General features: G+C 38.4%; 1 protein-coding gene across 1 annotated transcript in view; it reads left to right on the plus strand.

The window, feature by feature from the left end:
• Window positions 1-21,632, plus strand: part of Cdkl5 (cyclin dependent kinase like 5) — a 169,996-nt gene that overhangs the window by 136,149 nt on the left and 12,215 nt on the right. Inside the window, exons 10-15 of the mRNA XM_027927442.3 lie at window positions 751-831; window positions 5,800-5,951; window positions 11,114-12,080; window positions 15,758-15,859; window positions 16,145-16,250; window positions 18,643-18,766. Coding sequence (XP_027783243.2) covers window positions 751-831; window positions 5,800-5,951; window positions 11,114-12,080; window positions 15,758-15,859; window positions 16,145-16,250; window positions 18,643-18,766 — 1,532 coding nt within the window. The remainder of the gene's footprint in view (window positions 1-750; window positions 832-5,799; window positions 5,952-11,113; window positions 12,081-15,757; window positions 15,860-16,144; window positions 16,251-18,642; window positions 18,767-21,632) is intronic.

Genomic DNA, 21,632 nt, shown 5'->3' on the forward strand with positions numbered 1-21,632 from the left:
CATATTACCCAGTGCTTCAGCATTCACTCAGATAGTGCCAAGTGCGCGTTAGCACAGGAAAGGGTAGAACATCTAAATAAACTTGACCCCTCCCCTTCATTTTATTAAAAATTGCATTTGTTAATCAAGGCGCCTATGTTTGCCCCCTGCCTCAACTTACAAAAAGGGAGAATTGAAAACAGTTCATTTTAAAAAGACATTTAAAGCAATTACAGTGTGTGCCTGAATTCACTGTTTCTGATTCTGATGGCCTTTCAGGTTCTGGCCTCCTGCTTCCTTTTTCTCCTTTGTAAAACTTAGCTATTTTCAGGAATAAATGCTATGTTCTTGTGAAAAAGCTATAAAAATCTTACATCATATCATATTGTATCCCTCCTGTTAGTCCCCCAATTACCAGCAGTAATTAAGTAGACATTCTGTGTAAACTATTTTAGAACTTATAAAAGGAGACAATACTCTATAAACTGTATAAATAGTTTCAGATTTTATATCTTAGTCAATTTTACATGCTTAAAAGTATTATCTAGATTTATATATCATATTTCACTGTGAAGTTTCCCATTGTTTAACATACAGTCCTGTTAATTCATACCTGAAATACATGGATACCAAAAGTAATATACAAATATGAATTTGCTTGGATGGGTACTAGGCAATAATTTCTCAACTGCTCCCTTCTGCTGTGCTCACAAGCACGTGCACACATGTCCTTCCCCACATGCTGACATTCCTGTTGTGTTATCCTTACAGTTTCCGGCTGTGAACCACCCTCAATCATTGGAGAGAAGATATCTTGGAATTTTAAATAGTGTTTTACTTGACCTAATGAAGGTAGGAGAAACTGATATCTATCTATATGAAAATGTCTTTTGATGTATGGATTCTCTTGTGTCTACATGTGATAATAGCCTGCTTTTATGAATTAAGTGTTTTGTTAACTAGATGTAAATTGTGAATAATGGGGGACTATTTCACATTAAAAGGCATGTAATTTGTTTAAACTTGCAACAAGTTCTGGTATTATCGTAGTTCATTTAGACAATAGCATGAGATCTCTAACTCGTTTTCCTAAGGCAGAGTAATAAAAATCTTCAGCACTCAGAGCTGATCAGGCATAAGTTTTTAAACAATTGTTAAAATGAATATTGAAGGAAAAGAAATTCTACAATTTCTGTTACATGATATTTAAGGCCTCTCGTAGTTTGTACAGATATAATCAGTGAACCCAGTTCTCCTCCTCTGTGTAACCTCTTATTCTCTCCCAGATAACTCACTCTTTCTGGCTCTTCTTTAGACACTGGCTACTACTGTGGTGTGAATGTTCCTTGTGCTAGCCCCTTGTTCAGAACACTTCCTGCTCTGAACTACTAAAAACATCCTCAGATTTCTCCTACTAGGTTTTTCTTCCATAGTAGACAGGCAGTTAGCCCTCTGAGCAAAAATTATTTTTCTTATTTCCCCAGCTTCTGCTGCAGCCAACAAGTGTATAAACAAGTATTGGTTGTATGATAGTAGACCTTCAAAAAATGCTTGTTAATAGATGAGTTTTATTTTATGCCCATTCAGTCAACTGTCAAAATCAGTGAAGGCTACACTGTGTGTGCATAGAACCTTTAAAAGACTTAGCACAGTTGGAAATTGCTGAGCTGCATTCTTAGAACTTCACTGTGCTTTAAACTATGTTAATCTGTGTTCCAGGGAACACAGTGTAAATAGGTGTGGGGGTGGAGGTGGAGGAGGGAGGTGTGGCATTTGGGAAAGGCCACATACCTTATAACCTTTCTTAGAGATTCACAATGTTCATTAACCTGTAAATGGTTTCAGAAATCTCATGTAAAGAAGCATTGTTGTTTCACTCAACATTTCCCAAATTTAATTAACCACTAAAAACTGTTTTTGTATAAAACTCTAAGGCACTAATGTCCTGAATACAGATTGAGAAATGCTATTTAAAAAAAAAAAAAACAACCTCCAAGTTCTTTCAGTTTAATTAGGTATAAATTATCACTTATATCAGTTGGGTTTTGTCAATATAATCTTTCACAGTCAATATTTATTAATCAGGGCCTTAATTTGGTAACTTTTAAAGTGTAAATGAGGTAGAAAAATGGAAGTAAATATAATTTCATGTTTTCTGCCTTTTGTCTGTTTTTTAGTTAAAAATAATTGAACTTTTTTGTTAAATCATTGTCAAGTGTAATTACCAGTCATCAGGGTGGTACCTGAATCTGAATAAAAGCAAGTACTGAAAAAAGGTACCACAGACAGAAGTAGAACCATAAGTTAGACATTCTAATTCCTGTTTTTTAAAATGAGTTTATTGTCAAGTTTCTTGAATAGTAAATAGTTTTACTGAAATATACATTCAGAGGTGTTCATAATGTCTCCACCTCAGATGATTTTTATAATGTTAACATATTCTTATAACCTTACGTAGATTGAGATATAGAAATGTGTTAATACCCTTGAACCCTCCTTATGATCCTTCCTAGGCTTCATGCTCCTGTCCTGCTCTGCCCCCTTCTATCACCAACCATTAACATTGCCTTATTATTATTGAATGGTACATAAATAGAATCCATTCCTTTTGTCTTTTAGCTATTTTTGAAAATGAATTTGAAAAATTAAAAATACCAATTATCCTTTCATGAAGAAATAGTCTCTGTGCCATTCTCAAAAGCTGTCTGGATAATTTTGTCTTAGGTAATAGAAGTATCTAAAATGGCCATCTCATCCTGCATCTGTTCATTTCAACCACTTCAATGGGGATAGAAGTCACCAGCATTAATTCAAGCCCTTAACTATTTTAAGAATAGATACAATAATTATGTTGGATCTATTTTATGATGATGGTGATGGTGGTGGTGGTGATGGTGAGGAGGATCATGTTTTTCCTCAAAATGCTGAATTTTAGAAACTATTAACTGGGTAAATTTCATATTTTCCTCATGAAGACCTCATCCTTTCAAGTAATTTGAAAATTAACAGCTCTATTAATAAATACAAATGTAGTTTTTGTATGTACAGTAACTTCTACTTGATAACAATAAATAACACTAATGCTAGTAGATATATATACTTTGAATTTAAAAGACTACTTAAGGGTTGATTTTCCTTTCTTTTTAGCTAGTATCTTAAATGTTGCCATTTTGATGTTAACTGTTGAACTGCGAGTGAGAGCAAATTGTTTTATGTATCCTGACAGTTTTTGTTTGATAATAAGAAAGAAAGAATTGAGATGATTTCAGAGTTGTGTCTGAATCAATATGAATGTAAATCCACTTGCATGTAATCAGAGGTTTGTGTTTCAATAAACAGAATATTTCAGCCTAAAGTGTTCATTTCAGTATATGGTGGAATCAAAAGTCAAACTTTATATGGTGCTAGGTTGAAGGTGCTTGTCTGACTTTTGGGGAGCAAATTTCTTCTTGCTGTTTAATAGTGGGTCACAAAGAGATTAACTATGGGCAAAACCAATAAAAGTGAGCTAGAGATGGATTTGTAAATGCTGCAATTCACCCTGCTTCCTTCCTTTGACAGGGAAAAGTAAAGAGCAAATTTTAGTGTGCTGTATTGTATTATGTTAAGCTATGTAGGTAATGTTTCTTTAGCTATTTGCTTAATTTGTAAATAAGAATCTCAGTGATTCACTTTTAAAATCCTGTTCAGTTACTAATATAAACAATATTTGGAAAAAACTTTTAGTTGTAAAGAATCTAATATATACAATATAAAACAAAGGGCCAGTGCCTTAATGAATAAAGAACACTTACAAATAAAGAAGGATAGATTTAGAAAGGGAAAAATAAAAAAACATAAGAATAAACATGTGAAAGCATTCAGCCTCAATAGTAGTCAAAGATGTAATTTAAAACCACTATGAGAAGGTTGGGCGCAGTGGCACACACCTGTAATCCCAGCAGCTTGGGAGGCTGAGGCAGGAGGATCACTAGTTCAAAGCCAGCCCCAGCAAAAGCGAGGCGCTAAGCAACTCAGTGAGACCCTGTCTTTAAATAAAATAAAAATAGGGTTGGGGATGTGGCTCAGTGGTTGAGTGCCCCTGGTTTCAATCTCTAGTATTCCCCCACCAAAAAAATAAAATAAATAAGTAAAACCACTGTGAGATACTGCCTTTTAAATATATATAATTACTAAAAAAAAGAAAAAAAAGGAAATGCCTGCTATTGATGAGGATGCCAAGAAATTGGTAGATTCCTACAATTGCAGAGATGCCTACAATTTTGAGACACCCTCCTAGGAGGTAATGTGGCAACAAACCAAAAAGAATTTAAAAGTTTGCATACTTAACAGTTCTATCTTCAGGAGTTCATCCTGTGAAAGATTACAATTGTTTGTCTCAGAATTAATTATAATAATGAAAAGTGACCATCATCTAAATGCCCAACAGTAGTAGGCTGTAACTAAATAATGGTATGTTAATATCACAGATTTCTATGTAGTCATTAAAAATGTGGTGTTGGGCTGGGGATGTGGCTCAAGCACGTTCACCTGGCATGCGCGGGGTGCTGGGTTCGATCTTCAGCACCACATAAAAATAAAATAAAGATGTTGTGTCCACCGAAAACTAAAAAATAAATATTAAAAAATTCTCTCTCTCTCTCTCTCTCTCTCTTAAAAAAAAAAAAAGTGGTAACGCCGAGGATACAGTTAAGCAGTAGAGTGCTTGCCTAGCATGTACAAGGCCTGTGGTTCAATTCCCAGAACTGCAAAAAAAAAAAAAAGCAAACATATTGTAAGATTATTTGTTGCCACTTTGTTCATAATAATGAAACAAGGAGGCCAGGCACTGTGGCTCAGGCCTATAATGCCTATAATCCCAATGAGTCCGGAGTCTAAGGCAGGAGGATTGCAAATTCAAGGCCAGCCTTGAAATTTAAAGAGACCCTGTCTGAAAATAAAAAGGATTAGGCATGTTGCCCAGGGATAAATCTCTCCTGGGTTTGATCTTAAGTATAAAAAGAAAGAAAAAAAATTTCTAAAACTAAAAATAACAAAACAAGGAAAACAATACAAAAAAGGTACATCCGTAGAGTTAATGTTCCTTACCTATATGAATGAACCCTTATGGTTGTGTCTCAAGGCTGGGTGTTGTAGCACATGCTTGTAATCCCAGTTTAGGCAGGAAGATAGCAAGTTCTACAGCAGCCTCTGGCAACTTAGCAAAATCCTGTCTCCAAATAAAAAATAAAAAGGGATGGGGGTGAAGCTTTGTGGTAGAATGTCCCTGGATTCCGTTTCCAGTACAGAAAAGAAAAGGGGGAAAAATTGTACATCAAGTGGAAAGATTGAAAAGAAACCTAAGTATAAACAGTTGTGTGTATGCTACTACTTGGGTAAAATAAAAGAAATAAATAGAATTGTGTACAGAATATAACTATGGAAGGCTGCACAAGAAACTGATGACCTGCCTCCAGAAATAGGAATTGGATATTTGAGGGAAAGGAAAAAGATGAAGAATGTGAATGTTTATGTATTAAAAAGATTTTGGTTTTAATGGGTAAGTTAAAAAGGGTGCGATATAAAACTTGTGTGTGTAATATGACCCAGATTTTCTAAAAAGGAAATATATATATATGATATTCAGGAAAAGGCTGGAAGGATGTCTACACAGAGGACAACGATGGTGAGATGGTGATTTAGATAGTCTTGTTTTTCCTGAACTGTTTTTACTAGATATTCTGCAATGTTCATGTATTTTCCTTTTCTTTAAAAAAAAAAAGTAATATTTTTATTGTAATTTAAATTTGTAATGTCCAATTCTGAACTTTATTTCCTAAGAATTTACTGAAGTTGGACCCAGCCGACAGATACTTGACAGAACAGTGTTTGAATCACCCTACATTTCAAACCCAGAGACTTTTGGATCGGTCCCCTTCAAGGTCAGCCAAAAGGAAACCTTATCATGTGGAAAGCAGCACTTTGTCTAATAGGTAAATATTCCCTTTTAAGGAAATACAGATGCAGTGTTGGTCTTACAAGTAGGTGGAAGAGGTGGCTGCTAAAATTATGCACTTAGAGAAAAGAAGGAAAGCCCTCTCTATTCAAAAATATCTTCCTTATGCTTATTACATGATTCAGAACTATAATTAAGGAGTTGTGTGGGTCTTAAAGTCTTTCTTATCTTTAACAAGTATATTATGGAAATCTATACATTCTCTGGGAAAGGTAGCATTGAGTTAGCAACTCAGGGGGTTTCCACCTAGAAGATTCTGTATAAATAGCACCCTGGGGTGATACCTAGAGGAAGAAGGATGGGTGGGGGCCCAGGAATTCCTGGAAGGAAAGGAGGATATCAAACATGTGGGTGGGCCCAGACCCTAGAACAGTCTTTGCAACTGAACCAAGTAAGCTGACTCTTTAGAAGGGTCTTGTGTTTTTGTTCCTGTCTTTTAATTGTTGAAAAATTATTTTTTCATAAAAATAAAGCCAATGACTTCAAAAATAAAAGTAAAGTCTGCGATTAAAAGTGGTACTTTTTAGGGTTGGAGTTGTGGCTCAGCAGTAGAGCACTTGCCTCATATGTGTGAGGCACTGGGTTCGACTCCTAGCACCACATATAAATAAGCAAATAAAATAAAGGTCCATCAACAACTAAAAAATATTTTTTTTAAAAAAGTACTTTTTAAATGCAATTTTTCAAATACACACACACACACACACACCCCTCCCCCTGGAATTAGATCCGTCAGGTTGTCTTTTTAGACCTGATATCCCCCAATTCTGCTGGCTGCATTTACAGGAGGAGAGAGAGAGTAGCCAGTCTCCGTGTATCTTCCAGAAGCTGATCTTGGCATCTGGGATTATTAGATTTTGAAAGATATAGTTTCTTTCATTAACTACTAGAAACAGATGCCCAGCATGTGCAAGGCCCTGGGTTTGATCCCCAGTACTGCAAAGAGAAAACAATAATTCTTAATATGAGGCCTTTTTAAAAAAAAAATTAAACCCTCCCCCCAATTTTTCTTCCACATAGAGCATTTTTTAAAAATATTTATTTTTTTTAGTTTTATTTAGGCGGATACAATATCTTTATTATTATTATTTTATTTTTTGATTTTATGTGGTGTTGAGGATCGAACCCAGCGCCCCACGCATGCCAGGCAAGCACGCTACCACTTGAGCCACATCCCCAGCCTGAGCATTTGTTTTTAATAGACTGGAGATTTGAAGGCTCAAGATTTGGTACTTTAAGGTCTGGGAGGACATTCATCAATTGGTGATAACCATTTGTCCTATATTTGCTCTGCTTAAGTACAATCATGTGATTGTATCTCAGAACTGTTTACTCTTCTTTAAATGACTGATTTCAGTTGTTTCCCCTTGCATCTTACAGACCATTCTTAGCTCGTTTGTTGTTTGCTTCCATGAGATTTTAGTATACTAAGTAAGGAATAGTAGTCATCATCTGGTTTCTCCTTTGCATTTGGCAGGTTCAGATTATTTCTGTGTCTTCTCTGGGGTCACTCTCAATTCAGGTTCTTTTGTTTCCTTTATACCTGAATTGTCTACAGTGTACATTTACAAAGAAAATTTCCTAATTATATAAAGTACAGTAGACTGATGATAAATTTGTGATTTGTGCCATAGACATTAGTAGTGTAACCATATTTGGAAGGGGCCTGTGTCATTTGTCTTGTAGTGACTTACTTGAGAGAGTTCTTGGAGTTAACCTCAGTGGGGCTGAGGCTGTCCTTGGGAATCCTCTTTAAGTGTCTTTTAAGGAGGTGTTTGCAGGAGGTTCAGAGGAGATGATTTGTATGAATCTTTGAGGAATCCTCCCAAATCCTCTTTTGAAGTATATGACATTAGAAAATAAGTACATAGATATTTCTGAAAGAGTTTATTTCCAGGTCTTGACACTCTGTTGAATATATTAAAGAAAAAGTCCTAAATGGTTTCTGTTAATAATCCTACCTCATCTTAGGGCTTTCTTCCCATACTTGTCTGTAGACCATACTTACTCCACGGAATAAGTAGTGTTCTTGTCAGGAACACTAATTCTAGCTTGGATCTCATCACAGACCGTGGCTCCTTTGGACTTCTCAGGGTATTTTCCACTCACAATCACTATATCCATTGGTTGCTACTTACATGTTCCGCTGCCCTATCCCTGGAAGCACATACACTCTCACATACCCTGTCTTCCAAGTTCTTTTCTCTGTAGGCAGCAATGGACTCGGGCATTTCCCAGTCCCCTGCCTGTCTCCTTGGGGCTCTCCTTAAATTCATTATCAGAGGAAAAACTTCCGATTGCATGATGGTGCTTCAGCATGTCCTTGCTCCTCTCTCACTGGTTCTGCATTGCCAATGTTCCCCTAATAATGTAGCTTTGTGCCTTTGTGTTTCCTTTTAAAACTTATTTTACATAATATACTAACCAACCAACCATCCATCCATCCATCCATCCATCCATCCTGCCAATCATTTAAGAGCAGTTTATATATAAAATCTCCTTCTGTGGTTGGCAGTTTAAAACAGATTCTTTACAGTTGTATGTCAAAGAGATCTATGGAATTTTCAAAGCTGTATTTTATTGTTATGCTTTGGCAGAGCTCCAATTTGAAGATAATATGATGCCCTTTCTATATAGGAATTATACTATGTACAATTAATTGCTTCCAATTAATCAGAATAGCGATTTAGACTCTTTGTACATTCATGGAAAAACCTAAAACTTTGACAAATGTTTCTGCCTTAACTTTATAGCCTTTCTTTTCAGTTAGAAATTATATCTTATGTTGCTGTGAATATGTATAACATCCCATGTTGAATTGTGCTCAACATCAATAATAGTGATTCTAGCAGTTCCAGAAGCTGACAGAAGCTCTAGCAGCTGTCTTTATTGTTCTCTGTCCCCTTCTGGTCCTTTTTTAGGCTTGAGACATTTCCCAATATCTGCATGTTTTATCTTTCTGCCATTACTCTCTCTAGGCCTGAAGGAGAGAGAGAGAGGAAATAGGGTTCCAAGGCCTAGTGACAGCCGGAGCTTGGCAGGAGGAGCTACCCTGCAGAAGCTGTCATCTTGAGGGAGGGACACAGCTAGGATCTGAGTCAGGGCATCACTGCCAGGAAGGAGCAAGGAAGACCTCCCCTGGCTTCTTTCTCCTCTGGTCTTGTGATACTTTCCCCTGCTAAGCCCTATTGGAAGGTCGCCAGTTTGCAAGCCTAGGGAAACAGTCGGGGCCCAGGACCAGCCAGAGGAGTGAAGAACAGATTGGTAACTGGATAAATAATAAATAACCAACACACTTAGATCTATTCATGTATAAGACTGTCTTATCATTTTTGGGTTTTTGAAAAGTCACTGAGATATTTTAGTTAGCAAGATTAAGTTGACAACTCTAATGGTTTTAAAGCCTTTAGGATACAGGGACTCTCCTTTATTGATCTGTGTCTAGATTTTAATGACATTATTCAACAGAAAGTAAAACTTAACTCTCCTATCTTCCTGATTTCTTTCTAGGTCTGAGATTTGCCATTTGGTCAACTCAAATTTAAGTGTCCTTATTTAACGCTGTAATTCTTGTGACCTTACTGGGAGAGATTAGTGAGTGCATTTAGAAGATTAACTTTTCACACTATTATAGGCTTGTTTAATATAAGGTTTTCCTTTTTAATGCTCTCAGATTTCTGCTGGGGAATACCATCTGAAAAATATGATAGAAAGGGCTGAGGTTGTGGTTCAGTGGTAGAGCGCTCGCCTAGTGTGTGCAAGGCCATGAGGCCCTGGGTTTGATCCTCAGTACCACATAAAATAATAAAAAGAAAGGCATTGTGTCCACCTACAACTAAAAGAATTAAAATAAATTTTAAAAAATATGATAGGAAAAGGGCCCTTACATTTGATGCCTGAACATGCAGATTCTTACAGGGAAAATTAGAAGGCACAGTTTCACAGGTTAGCATTCTACATTAATTTAAAAAAAAAAAAAAAAAAAAAAAAAAGATTCGCCAGAATCTTCTGGTGAGCATGTAATGGGAACAAAACTTTCCCCAATCAAATTATCTTTAGCAATAGTGATATTTACAACATTTTCTGAATACATAGTAAAAAGAAAATTGTGTAATTCATTCATTTTGAAACATTCTAACCTATCCCAAGCCCCTATCAGGTCCTTTAAAACAGTTACTTAATAAATAAAATTAAACTTGTTATGGTGTTACTTTCAGGTTTTAGTTAGAGGTCAAGGTTTTCCTTTGGATTGATAGTTTGTATTTTAAGCCAAGTAGGAAATGAAGCTTTGAGTCAGTTTGGAGTAACAACATGTAAAATGAAGAGACTAAATTGTATCCTTTGATAAGCAGTTAACATTTCCAGATTCCTAGGATCCAGTATAGGCTTCTTATTTAGCCAACACAAAGGTATCTGAACAGTTAGTGACTCACTCACTCCTGTCTTGTGTACAAGGAGATTGCCAAAGAGCCCTAAGTAATTGCCTCTTCTCCAAAACATAAACACTAACAAACCTCACTGAGCAGTTTACATTTCTTTTTAGAGTGTCATTTTCTTTTAATGAGTACATTGCTGGAATTCTCATTCTTCAACTCTGCAAGTTAAAGACTAAAGAGATATTGGTGTCTGTGTGCTATGAGTATGTATTTCTGATGCAAGCTACATGTTTACAAACAAAAATCAAGTTCAGAGAACACAGTAACCTTCAAGTCTTACGTGTTGCCTTCTGACATTCAAGCAGATAAAAGAGTGATAGGGAGTCTGTCTACATCTCAGCTTTCTTCTCCTTAGCAGATATTCTATAATGAACACTCATAGCAGCCAACAGAGTGAAAGCATGTTTTACCAGATTATCAGTTAGAAACTGTGTTGGCAGCAAGTTAGTTGAGCAGTTACAGATGCCATAATAACTTCATCAGGACTAGTGCTTTGTTGCAGAGTGAATTAGTCTGAGGGACTTACTTCTTATCGATAGGTTCCTTGTTATTGGTAAGCACATGTTTGAGAGAGTTAATGTTTTTAATCACTGAGGTGTTTTAAATATGTGTTCTTTTCTTTCTTTTTTTCTTTTTTAATGTGATACTTTGTGTGTGCCAGCTATTGAAGGAAACCAATGTACCTCTTTTGTTTTTAACATAGAAACCAAGCCAGCAAAGGTGCTGCTTTACAGTCTCACCATAGATCCAACAGCAAGGACATTCAGAACTTAAGCGTGGGTCTACCCCGGGCTGACGAAGGCCTTCCTGCCAATGAAAGCTTCCTGAATGGAAACCTTGCTGGAGCTACTCTTAGTCCGATGCACACCAAAACCTACCAAGCAAGCACCCAGCCTGGGTCTGCCAGCAAAGATCTCACCAACAACAACATACCACATCTTCTCAGTCCAAAAGAAGCCAAGTCCAAAACAGAGTTTGACTTTAATATTGATCCGAAGCCTTCAGAAGGCCCAGGCACAAAGTACCTCAAGTCCAGCAGCAGATCTCAACAGAACCGGCACTCATTCATGGAAAGCTCTCAGAGCAAAGCCGGGACACTGCAGCCTAGTGAAAAGCAGAGTCGGCACAGCTACATTGACACCATTCCCCAGTCCTCCAGGAGTCCCTCCTACAGGACCAAGGCCAAAAGCCATGGGGCATTGAGTGACTCCAAATCTGTGAGCAACCTTTCTGAAACCAGGGCTCAAATCACAGATACCAATACCAGTAGGTACTTCCCATCCAGCTGCTTGGACTTGAACTCTCCCACCAGCCCAACTCCCACCAGGCACAGTGACACGAGAACTTTACTCAGCCCTTCAGGGAGAAATAATCGAAATGAGGGCACTCTGGACTCACGCAGAACCACAACTAGGCATTCCAAAACAATGGAGGAGTTGAAGCTGCCCGAACACATGGACAGCAGCCATTCCCATTCGCTGTCTGCACCTCATGAGTCCTTCTCTTATGGGCTAGGCTATACCAGCCCCTTCTCTTCTCAACAGCGTCCTCATAGGCATTCCATGTATGTGACCCGGGACAAAGTGAGAGCCAAAGGCTTGGACGGAAGCTTGAGCATAGGGCAAGGGATGGCGGCCAGAGCCAACAGCCTACAACTCTTATCACCTCAGGTACAGCTCAGCACCTTGACCCAGTCTGGTGGCTCATCATGGGAAAAGGGGGTACAAGGGATGCTTTCGGGGTCAGTCTGAGATTTTACCTACTGTAGGAGGCCATGCTTTCTTTGGTAGAGTGAATACAAAGAAGCAATACTGGACTGTTGTGTTAAAAAAAAAATTATATCAACTGTTGAGTACTCAAAAGAATGTAAAAGTTTGTTTTTAGTAATGTTTCTTTTCTTAAATGTTCCCTTCTGGCATATTTTGTTGAAAGAATCCTATTTTGATTTATTACAGAACTCATCAGCTATATGGGTTAGCTTTTAGTTTTCTCAATTCAGTGTGAATTCATGGGTATTTTCTGTAATCGGTCTAAACCACATTTGCTTAAATCAAACCTTTTTTCTAAGACCTTCTTCAATATCTTTACTGAATTTAAAAGTCTTTAATTTATCCAGAACTACAGATAAACTTAACTTCAGGCCAGGATAAATGTTAATTTTTGGACTTTATGGGTTGTGTCTAAATCTTCAGGCAATAATTTTAGCATAATGCTTTTCCATCTTATTCATCATCAGACTCTAGAACTGAGACTAACCTGCTTAAAGAAGTAACATTCCTATAATAGAACACATTCTTAAATCATATTTTTATGATTTCATGTATAAAGCACTGTGCCCAGTGCCTGGCACAGGGCAAGTGTCTAACAAACTTTAGCCATTCCTGCTGCTTCTTTGTGATGGTGGGAGCTGTTACTCAGACAGTGAACATCGTCTTGGTGCTGGTTGTTCCCAGGTACTCCAGAGAGTCCCAAATAGAGTTCTTGCCCTTGAGAAACTAGCTTTTCTCAGGAAAGATTAAATTATACATGCTGACAATGAAATAATTAAGGTATAATTAAGGCCTACGTTCACATGGCACTGGCTAGGAGTAGGATTGAGAACAAGGAAAGATCGCTGTGAGCAGCAGCAGTCAGAAATGGCTTTTGGGGGCAGGTTTGCTCTGGTGAGGATATAGACAGGTGCTGAGTGGTTGAAGAGTGAATATGTGCTCAGGCACCATGAGAGGCCCTAGTTAGAAAGAGGAGAATGACAGGGTCGCTGTCCTCTTAGAGTTTGTGGGCTAGCAGGGATCACACTTGCCAACAGATTAGTCACTCTGATGCTGTGGGGTCGAGTTCCAGCTGCTGTACCAGAGACACACATGTGTTCCAAAGGGAGAGGAAGCAGTGTGGCAGTCTAGGCAGGGCAGTGGGAGGCTCCCCAAGGAGGCAGCATCTGAGCAGAGTCCTCCAAGAGGGTTAGGATTTCATTTGGGGATGAAAGTGAGGGCAACAGCAGGAAAGGGGCTTGAAAGAAGCGAAGAAGAAGAAAAACATTCCAAGGGGACAGAGGGTGACAGAGACCTGACATAGCATAGTGTGCTGCAGGGATTGCAACTGGCTTCATGTTCCTGGAGGGGAAAATGCAAGAATTGGAGTGGCTTTTGCAGTCATGCACACATGAAGAGAGTGTGTTCAGGACTGAGTGAATGCCAGTGGGAAAACAGTATGGATGTTAATAACTGCTCAGAAGTAGAAACAACTGGTCTTTCAAGTTGCAGGGTTGAGTATAGGGAAATGGAAGCTTGAAGGTTTCTTTCCTAGGCGTTCCTTTCCTTTTCCCAGTGGGAGAGGGGATTTTTGCAGCTCATTAAGTCACTACCTTCATCTCACAGAGACTCAGAGAAGGTAGGTGAGTCGCCCAAGTTTACCCAACTAGAGCAAGGTGGATCCTGGGATTCTGAGACAGTCTTCAGGTCCCCAGGTATGCTCTAAGAAGCTGGAAAGGCCAGATGAGGGGAGGGCATGAGGTACCAGTTTGCAGAGGCCATAAATGGAGTCACAGGAATGGTCAGAGGAGCCCTGAGGAGTTGCTGTAGAGAGAGAAGAGAACTTCAAGAACATGGAAAGATCTCTAGGACCCACCTGCCCATAGACATGAGATGGAGGTCAAAACCAGGTAAAGTGTGCTGGCAGTAAGCATAGTATCAGAGAAGTAAGGAAAAAAAAAAAAAAGATGGTTTCGCTTGGGAAAAGGACAAATGATTGGCTCTTGGTGAATTCAGGAAAAAAAAAAATGATTTTTGTGAATGTGTTTGTCCTAAGCTAATTAAAAGCAATTAGTGTGGGCTAAGTACAGATCCAACTGTTACTGAAGTCCAGTTCAGGAGGTACAGAACCAAGCTGCAGCAAAGTACACATTTAAAGGAGCAAAGGTGGCAGAAGGCTTGAAAGGTAATGAAAGCTGTGAATGAATCATAGGAATCATGCAAAGTATGTGACCACTTTAGGTTAGACACAAAAAAATTGTTTTCTAAAATATTTTTCTAGAGGCCCTTGTCAGCAGCATAGGTGGTAAGAGTCAAATAAGATTGTGTCACAAAGCAGAAAGAAGAAAGGCAGCACTGTGGAAATTCTTGCCCAGAGTCCTCCAAATACCCCAGAGAGTGAGGGGCAGAAAAACAGAATCATATTTTAGATTTTATTTTATTAATATTTATTTTTTAGTTTTAGGTGAACACAATATCTTTATTTTACATTTATGTGGTGCTGAGGATCGAGCCCAGTGCCTCATGCATGCTAGGCAAGCACTTGACCACTGAGCCACAACCCCAGCCCCCATATTTTAGATTTTAAATAAAACATTTTTTATATCTCACCTAGGCTTGAGCTAATACTCTTTCTGTGCCTTAATATACACCTATATGATTCAACTAACTCCTCCTAATGAGCTGGTAATGCATTCCTTAATAGTTTTTTCTAAAGTGTAGAAAATGTGAAAATTGTCCCCCTTGGGTACCATTGTAGATCAAGTGCTGTGTTGAGGCTGTGACTCATTTTTTTGAGAGAGCTAGGTAGTAATAGCTTCTCCAGAAAGGGGCACTGTCATCATTATGGCTGAGAAATACAGAGAACCTAAGTGCTGTTATCCTGGAGACAAGAAGAAAATTTAAAGCACATAGACTATGGGACTTTCAAGACAAAAATTAATAAGAGGACTTATTCCTTGATTCATTCAAGAAGCATTTATTTTCATTTGAATTGGCTATATGAGTTCTTTCTGAAAAATAATTTTGGTTCTGGACAGTTCTTTTTAGAGAACTCAGCCTAAAATCAGCTAGAGGACTTTTGGATTGACTAATAGACAACCAGAGTGCTGCTCAGAACCATGACATCTAGATATTAGAAAGAGGGTTTTTTTTTTTTTTTTAATAATTAATTGGACTATTTTCAGATTAATTTATTCCTTGCTTGCCTTAACTTTAATGAGAATTTCACTTTCCATCTGTTGAAATTTGTTCAGCTTATTTTATATTCATCAGATGATTCACTCTTTCCTGGGACAATTTATGTTTTAGCCAACATTTTTTTAATTTTAGCCGGTTAAGGTACTAGTTATACTAGGCTAGGTGTAGTGTCACGCACTTGTAATCCCATCTACTTGGGAGGCTGAGGCAGGAGGATTACAATTTCGAGGCCAACCTAGGCAATTTAGCAAGACCCTTTCTCAAAATATAAAGGGCTAAGGATGTAGCTTAGGGGTAGGGCACCCCTGGATTTAGTCCCCAGTTTACTAAATAAAGACCATGTTGATTTTCATCTGTAGGAATAGGATGCTCGTATAAATCTTTTTGAATTTGACTTTCAGCCTGGAGAACAGCTCCCTCCAGAGATGACTGTGGCGAGACCTTCTGTCAAAGAGTCCTCCAGAGAAGGCACCTCTTCATTCCACACTCGTCAAAAGTCTGAGGTCTGAATTCTTCCGAGTTGCTATGTTTTACTATAGGATGGTCTGTACAGATTGTTCACTCGGCGTCATTACAGCCTAGCTGGTAAACTTTATTCATACCCAACCTCCCACAAATAAGTTAGACTGCCTTCTAAAGGAAGCCATTTTCCTCATGGCATTGTCTTGGGTTTTCTTTTAAAAAGATCCTGGACAAAATTATAGATTGATTGGGCTCTGGTCTGACCTCATAGGTGACACGGTCATCAGTCTGTGGTTTAACTTCTATAAACTTGTTTCCTGCCTTAGGGTGGAGCGTATCATGACCCACATTCTGACGATGGCACAGCCCCCAAAGAAAACAGACATCTGTACAATGATCCTGTCCCCAGAAGAGTTGGCAGCTTTTATAGAGGTAAGCCACCCCCAGCATTAAGCAGAGTCCTCCTCTTTTCTCTGATGCGTGCATCTCTAGCCCAAGCCCTGCACTACATTTTCCACACCCTGACTGACTTCAGACCTGCGATGTTCTTGCCTACACTGTCACCTCTAGCAGTTCTCTGCCTTTGTCTTCGTTCAGGCCCTCCTACCTTCTGCCTTGGGCTTGAGCTTCCTAACCTCCCCGTCTCCAAGGTACTCATCAAAATAGTCCCTGAAATAATCCTTCTGAAGTTGCATTCTGACCATACCACTCATTCATTCCATTTAGTCATAAAATACTTATGAATGTCACCTGTGTACCTGGTACTAGTCTAGCTTAGAACAAATATGTCAATGGGCAAGATAGCTAAAGATCTCCACCCTAATGGAGCTCACATTCTCAGGAGAGATTGCCAGTAAATGTAATCCATTACCCCACCCCCAAAACCCTAATTCTCACCTGTTGAAAGGCCCTTGATGGCTTCCCATTGGCATCAGGACAAAATCTGAATTGTCTAAGATGGCATTCCAGACTGTCTGTGGTCTCGCTGCCAAGTCTGACTGGTACCCAGCCTGTGGGATTCGCACAGGCCATGCCCTTTAATGGCTTGAAACACATTAATCTTCCCTCGTTTGAAGAGCTTGTTCCTGTCTTTTTCTTTACAGTCCTCTTCGTGTGAGATCTTCCCTACCCACCCTAGATGAAGTATTTCCTCCTCTGTCCTACTCACAGTACCATGCCTCTTATACAATGCAGACCACATTGTGCTCATTCTCTGTCTGCATTTCTCTCAGAAGGTTGTAAGCCTCTCAGAGATGCTGAGTTCTTGGACTGGGGGGTGTAGCTCATTTAAAGAGCACTCACCCAGATTATGGAAGGCCTGGATTCAACCCCTAGTACTGGGGAAAAAAAAAAAATCTGATTTCTCTTCATCTGTTCTTCTTTTGATTAGCACACTGACAGGGCACAGTTTCATAAATATTTATTGTTTGAATTAAAGGAAAATTTCAAGTGTATTTTCTACTTGCACAGCCTTAAAAATATGATGTTTAACAGTTGACTGAAATGTGCCTCTGGGATTATATGAACTTAGGGGACATTGATAGAGAAAGACAAACCCTTTGGAGTGGTAACTAAAACCCTTGGGAACTAGCACCCTGGTGGAGAAAGGACAATAAGCCCACAGGTAGGAGGCTCTGCCTTGCAAATCCTTCAAGAGTCACCACAGCCTTCTTTTATTTGTTGCTGGGAATTGAACTCATGGCCTTGTACATGCGAAGCAAGCATTCTACCATCAGTGTTGTTTTTATTTCCAAAATAAAAACATACACAAGAATACTTGGTGCTGGGGATGTGGCTCAAGCAGTAGCGCGCTCGCCTGGCATGCATGCTGCCTGGGTTCGATCCTCAGCACCACATACAAACAAAGATGTTGTGTCCACCGAAAACTAAAAAATAAATATTAAAAATTCTTTCTCTCTCTCTCTCTCTTAAAAAAAAAATACTTGTATCATACATAAGAATACTTCTTGTTTTCATTCCTACTGGTCCAGAGTCAAGTGAAGGGCTGGGGTTGTGGCTCAGCATTAGAGTGTTCGCCTAGCATGTGTGAGGCTCTGGGTTCAATCCTCAGCACCACATCAAAATGAATAAATAAAATAAAGATATTGTGTCCAACATAAAAAAATATATATTAAAAGAGTCAGGTAAAATGTATCACTTACCTTGATATACATTCTGTATATTACTTTTACAAAGAAATTTACAGTATATTTTGATTTATGACCAAGCTTAGTAATTCATGGAAAAAAATTAGTAACTGTCCCCTCCCTAAAAGTAGAAAAGTATCTACATACCTATATTGTAGTTTATTTTTCTGTTCATTCTTGAAATGAGAATATAGAGAAAGATACTATTTTTGTGCACTAACAAAATTTCTTTGTAATTTCGCTTAAAAAATATGAGTGACACTGCCTTCCAAATGTTTGGGCTTAAACTGGAGTTTATATTTTTCAGCACAAATGTTAAAATTATTTCTGACTAAGAAGTAGGTTGGGTCTATGATAAGAAAGCCTGAACTTAGATCAGTGGGGTGGGGGCTTTTAAATATCCTATATCAGTTGAAAGATTAGGTTTCTGTTGTGAAGTACATGTTGCCCTATGTTAACTGACCCTTGCTGCAAGCAGTGAAGTAGGGAGAATGTTCCCTGGAAAGCCTCCAACCTCAGAAGACATGAAAGTTTTGCAAAAGGGAGATGAGGATTTTTCCTCATCTATTTCTTTAGTTAGTTAGTTTTATGTTCAAGAAAATGCAATAAAATGACATGAGAACTGCTTTGACCAAGAGTACATCTGTACATCAGTAACTGAGTTTTTCTTTATTCAGTGCCTTCTCCACGACCAGACAATTCTTTCCATGAAAATAACGTGTCAACCAGAGTTTCTTCCCTACCATCTGAAAGCAGTTCTGGAACCAATCACTCAAAAAGACAACCAGCATTTGATCCATGGTGAGTGTTTTGATTTAGTTTTATCTTCTTTTTTCAAATTATAGATTCAAGAATGCAAAGAAATTCTGGATAAACGTTAGCATTATTTCTCCTGCTTGGCCTTTCTCTCTCGAAAGATTTTTAGACAAGGAAGACATAATTTGTCATTATTTGTCTTTTTTTTTTAAGTTAAACATCTATATTAAATATCATTTAAAAGAAAAAAACTCATACATCATTAAATACCTGATAATTTTCCATTGTATTCTTTGTGATATGAATGATAATATTTGTCGCTTCCCTTTATTGACATTGAACCCCATACTTTGCTTTGCACTTGTACATTGTCTCAGTCCATTCTCACAACTGCCCTTTGGAGTAGGGATTACCCCCATTTTATAGAAACTGAAGCTTGGAAGTCAAGGAACTTTCCTGATGCTGGATAGTCAGTCACATGGATGAGGGAGCCCAAATTTAGACCTAAATGGGTTCTGACTCCAAAGCTTGTAGTTTTCATCTTTGTACCACCTGCCTTTCATTCATGGTAAAAAGTCAGAAGTAAGAACAGCTCTTCATATGCTACCCTAAAAAGGTTCAAATGTTGTGGCAAATTTTCTTATCCTTTTTCTTTTTGTATCATATGTAGTACTGAGTCCTAACATTAATGACTAAAAGTTAGACTGGAAGTAAGATATTGTGATTGATGTCAACTTATTTATTTATTTATTTGTAGTTGTAGGTGGATATAATACCTTTATTTTATTGATTTATCTTTATGTGGCACTGAGGATCAAACCCAGGACCTCACATGTGGTAGGCAAGCACTCTACCACTGAGCCACGACTCCAGCCCTGATGTCAACTTTTAACCCTGTAACTTTATATGCCCGTCAGTTTCCTTATCTGTAAAATAGGGCTAAGCAGAGGCACTTCCCAGGCCAAGGATATAGTTCAGTGGAAAAACATAGTGCTCAGCATGCACAAGGCCCTGGGTTCGATTTCCCAGCACTGCAGGGTTAAAAAAAAAAAAATAGCAATTCCCTCATAGAGTTCATGTGATAATTAAATGAGGTAACTCATAAAAATTACCCAGAACAGTGTCTGTCACCTTACGGGCTCATTAATGTTAGTGGCTGCAGTTATTATGCTTAGTATCATATAGCTTCACTCTGACTTGTTGTTTCCCCTCCACCTAACTTTGCCAATAAACTTTCATGCATTCTGCCTCTTTGTGGCTGTTTTGTGCTCCCTGGGGTGTAGAGATTTACTGTGCATTAACCCTAGAGCACAGGTACCAGTGTTGACTATTCTCAGATGTAGTAGCTTTGATGAGCCCTGAAAATATTGTCTAAAGTGTGAGAATACATTAACATGGTTGGAATGAATAGAGTTTTTTTGGTCAATGAAGTGGTGATAATTTAGAAGAGAATCAGTTGTTGGTCATGGTCACCACCATGTAATCCTAGAACCTGTAATCACCTGTAATCCTAGCAACTCTGGAGACTGAAGCAGGAGTATCGTAGTTCAAAGCCAGCCTTAGCAATTTAGGAAGGCCCCAAGCAACTTAGCAAGACCCTGTCTCAAAAAAAATGGTGGGGGGGCTGGGGTTATGGCTCAGCGGTAGAGCGCTCACCTCGCATGTGCAAGGCCCTGGGTTCGATCCTCAGCACCACATAAAAATAAATAAAAGTTATTGTGTATAACTACAAAAAAATAAATATTAAAAAAAAAAACTGGGGCTGGGGTTGTGGCTCAATGGAAGAGTGCTTGCCTCACATGTGTGAGGCACTGGGTTCAATTCTCAGCACTACATATAAATAAATGAATAAAATAAAGGTTCATCAATACTAAAAAATATATTTAAAAAAACAATAAGTGGGGGCTGGGCATATATAGCTCAGTTAGTAGAGTGCTTGTCTCTCATGCACAAAGCCTTGGGTTCAATCCCCAGCACCACAAAAAAAAAAAAAAAATGGCTGAGGCTGTAGCTCAGTGGTAAAGCACCCCTGGGTTCAATCCAGGTACCAAAAGAAAAAAGAGAAAATCAATTACAGATTACCATAGTCATGTGAAAGCTAGGTCAGAATCAAAATTAAATCTAGGGGCTGGAGTTGTAGCTTAGTGGTAGAGTGCTTGCCTACTAGCACATGTGAGGCATTGCTTTCAATCTTCAGCACCACATAAAAATAAAAAATAAAGGTATTGTGTCCATCTATGACTAAAAAAAAATTTTTTTTTAAATTTTAAATCCAAAAGTGTGATAGTCAGTAATATTATTATGTCTTTTTCTGTTTTTTGTTTTTTAGAAGGTGGTTTGGGTTTGGTTTGGTGCTGGAATGAACCCAGGGCGTGGCATATGCTAGGCACATGCTCTACCACTAAGCTGCTGCCCCAGCTCCTCATTTCTGTCCTTTTGATAATCCACTTGAGTAGTAAAACTTTAGATATGGATATATGGATAAACCTGAAATCAGTTGTTTTATGAGAATCAGAGGCACAATTGGGACATTGAACTTTAGCCAAGTCTTCATCGAGTATTCCTTGCTCTGATATTGCTGATTTGAGGCTTGAGAGGGTTCCAGCATTGCAGTAGTAAATTGGCTCTCTTCTTTTGTCCCCTGCCAACCCCTCCTGATAATGCTGCTATGACACATCTCTTATAACGTATCTTATTTGATCCAGTAATCTAAGGGCAGTCTGTGTGTCCTGTATAACAGTACTTTAAACTTCTTTGGGGAAGAGAATATTTGTACAGTGTACACTTTGTCTGCAATGAAAAAAATGAAGCTACTATGTCATATTTTTAAAACAACAAATAGTTATTGTGGTATAATACCCAGAGCTGTTGTTATTCCGGCCACCTTAGCTGCCTTGAACCCACTTAAGAA

Source organism: Marmota flaviventris, chromosome X (genome assembly GCF_047511675.1).
Source record: "Marmota flaviventris isolate mMarFla1 chromosome X, mMarFla1.hap1, whole genome shotgun sequence".
NCBI lineage: Eukaryota > Metazoa > Chordata > Mammalia > Rodentia > Sciuridae > Marmota > Marmota flaviventris.